The following is a 2147-nucleotide window of genomic DNA, read 5'->3' as shown; positions in this document are numbered from 1 at the left end:
AAGGAAAGGAAAGGAAAGGAAAGGAAAGGAAAGGAAAGGAAAGGAAAGGAAAGGAAAGGAAAGGAAAGGAAAGGAAAGGAAAGGAAAGGAAAGGAGTTGTGGTGATACAGAACTAGGGCCTGGTAAGGGAAAAGTGGGTGAAAAGTGAAGAAGCAAGTGTTCTTTATGCTCAGCCAGCATAAGAATGTCACAACAAAGCTACTAACATTTGTATGTCCACATCCAACCACARCTATCTGAATAGGACTGCACAATCTTGCAATTTCAAATACAGCTGACTCCACCAGCCTAATGATGATCAGCAGGCCAGTCTCTATCATGTTTTCTCAATTTAGAGCTGCTTTCCCTGGCTCTCAATTGTAACAACTTAGCTACATTAAATTAACACTATTTAGCTGACAAAGCTTGCCTAGAAAGKTTTTTTTTTARATAAAGGCAGAAGTCATACAAGYCTCTTTGTTTCTMTCTGTATCTTATGATGTTCATGTACTTCAAATAATTTCTTACAAAGCTTTGGGTAAAAATATGAATTATGATTTAATACATAAATGTCTTACACTCTCCTGGTCAAAAAGCACTCATGCCTAACAGAAATACTTGGGCACCTGAGTAAAGGCATTTCTTTTTACACTTATGAAAGTGTATAATATAACAGTCAAATTTGCATGTTGTTAACTATCAAAGTATCATACATCTGTACATCTATTGGTATTATGATGTCTGGTTCACTATTCTACTTAGGAACTTGTTTACCAAGTATACTTAACATATCAAATGCTTGCTTTTTTCCTGAGTATTAAACTGTTTTTGATAGAAAGAGGAAATTCTTTGAATTAGCATACTTTGTGATTCTTATTCATTTACAAGCAATTTTACAGGGGAAATTTCCCATTTATCCACTTTCAATCAAAACGTTAATCATGCAATTCCAAGTGTAATTGCAACTCAAGCCATCCCTTCTGCTTTCCCAGCTAACCCTGAAGGTGCACCGCTGCTGCAGCACATGACACTTTATTTGGAAACATCCTAAAGGCAAWATGTAATACATAAATGTGCAGAAAACACTGCATGATTATTTGGAAAGCCAGAACAGTCTTAGCAAGAAGCCCTAATTAGCTAGACACACAAATAAGATTGGTTTYGTCAAGGCCAGGCTGGATGGGGCTCTGAGCAACCTGGTCTGGTGGAACGTGTCCCTGCCCCAGGCAGCGGGGTTGGAACGAGATGAAGTTTAAGATCCCTTCTAACCCAAAACAATTCTATGATTATATGGTCTATGGGACTGACGAAGGAAAATAAAATAAAATAAAATATGGAAAACAAGAAAGGGGTGAAACACACACTCTTCTACCGCATTTCAGTACGGTTTTGGACGCCTCACCTCCAGCCAAACCAACGGGTTTTTGGTGGGTAACCCTGTGCCTGAGGGAGGCATCAAACACACGCTTCCCGCTCTCACAATGTGTTCAAACAGAAGGTGGGCCCGAAGCGCCCCCAGCTCCAGCAGAAAGAGTCCCCACCCGTGTTTAGGATGAGAGCGGCGGCCGGCCCGGTGCGCTAAGGCAGGAGCCATACCGGGAACGCCAGCCCGGCTCATCCCGCGGCACGGCCGGCAGCTCCTGCTCTGCACGGCCGGAGGGAGCTGGGACTGCACAGCCCCCGGCACGGACACCCCCGACCCCGGCACGGACACCCCCGACCCCGCCGCTACCAGCCAGCCCGACCCCAGAGGGGGCACCGCCGCTGCCCCGGAGCGATCGGGACCCACCTTGTCCCGCAGAGCGACCGCCAGCACAGCCTCCGGACGAAGGTCAGGACCGGRGACGCCATAACCAGGGGAAAGGAAGGCGGGAGGGGGAGGAGACGGCAAACCCCGCCCGCCGGAGCCGCCGCGCCCTCGGCTGGGCGGAGGCACCAGCCCGTCCCGGGGGTGGATCGCCGGCTCCATCACCGCCGAGAGGCGGCCTGAGGGTGACTTGAGGGCGGCCTGACAGCGGCCTGAGGGCGGGACTGGGACTGGGGCTGAGGGCGGGACTGGGGCTGGGGTCAGAGCCTCTGCCTGGCCAGAAAGGCGGCCGAGTGCTCTGGTGTGTGGCAGTGCTCCGAAGTAATAGCCGAGAGTTACAGAGTCATTTAGGTCGGAAACG

General features: G+C 49.1%; 1 protein-coding gene across 3 annotated transcripts in view; it reads right to left on the bottom strand.

The window, feature by feature from the left end:
• The window catches only part of ECI2 (enoyl-CoA delta isomerase 2), a 24461-nt gene extending 22595 nt beyond the window's left edge, over positions 1 to 1866 (bottom strand). The window contains exon 1 of one of the 3 annotated variants that reach the window (XM_057369144.1): positions 1769 to 1866. In XM_057369144.1, coding sequence (XP_057225127.1) covers positions 1769 to 1830 — 62 coding nt within the window. In that variant the 5' untranslated portion in view covers positions 1831 to 1866. The remainder of the gene's footprint in view (positions 1 to 1768) is intronic. The other 2 variants (XM_057369146.1, XM_057369145.1) reach the window with 2 other exon arrangements.
• Between the last annotated feature and the right edge of the window lie 281 nt (positions 1867 to 2147).

The sequence above is a fragment of the Malurus melanocephalus genome, unplaced genomic scaffold, assembly GCF_030028575.1.
Source record: "Malurus melanocephalus ecotype Western Australia unplaced genomic scaffold, MMel_1.1 scaffold_103, whole genome shotgun sequence".
Lineage (NCBI taxonomy): Eukaryota > Metazoa > Chordata > Aves > Passeriformes > Maluridae > Malurus > Malurus melanocephalus.
The sequence above is the reverse complement of the archived record's forward strand: the minus strand, read 5'-3'. Positions and strand labels throughout refer to the sequence as shown.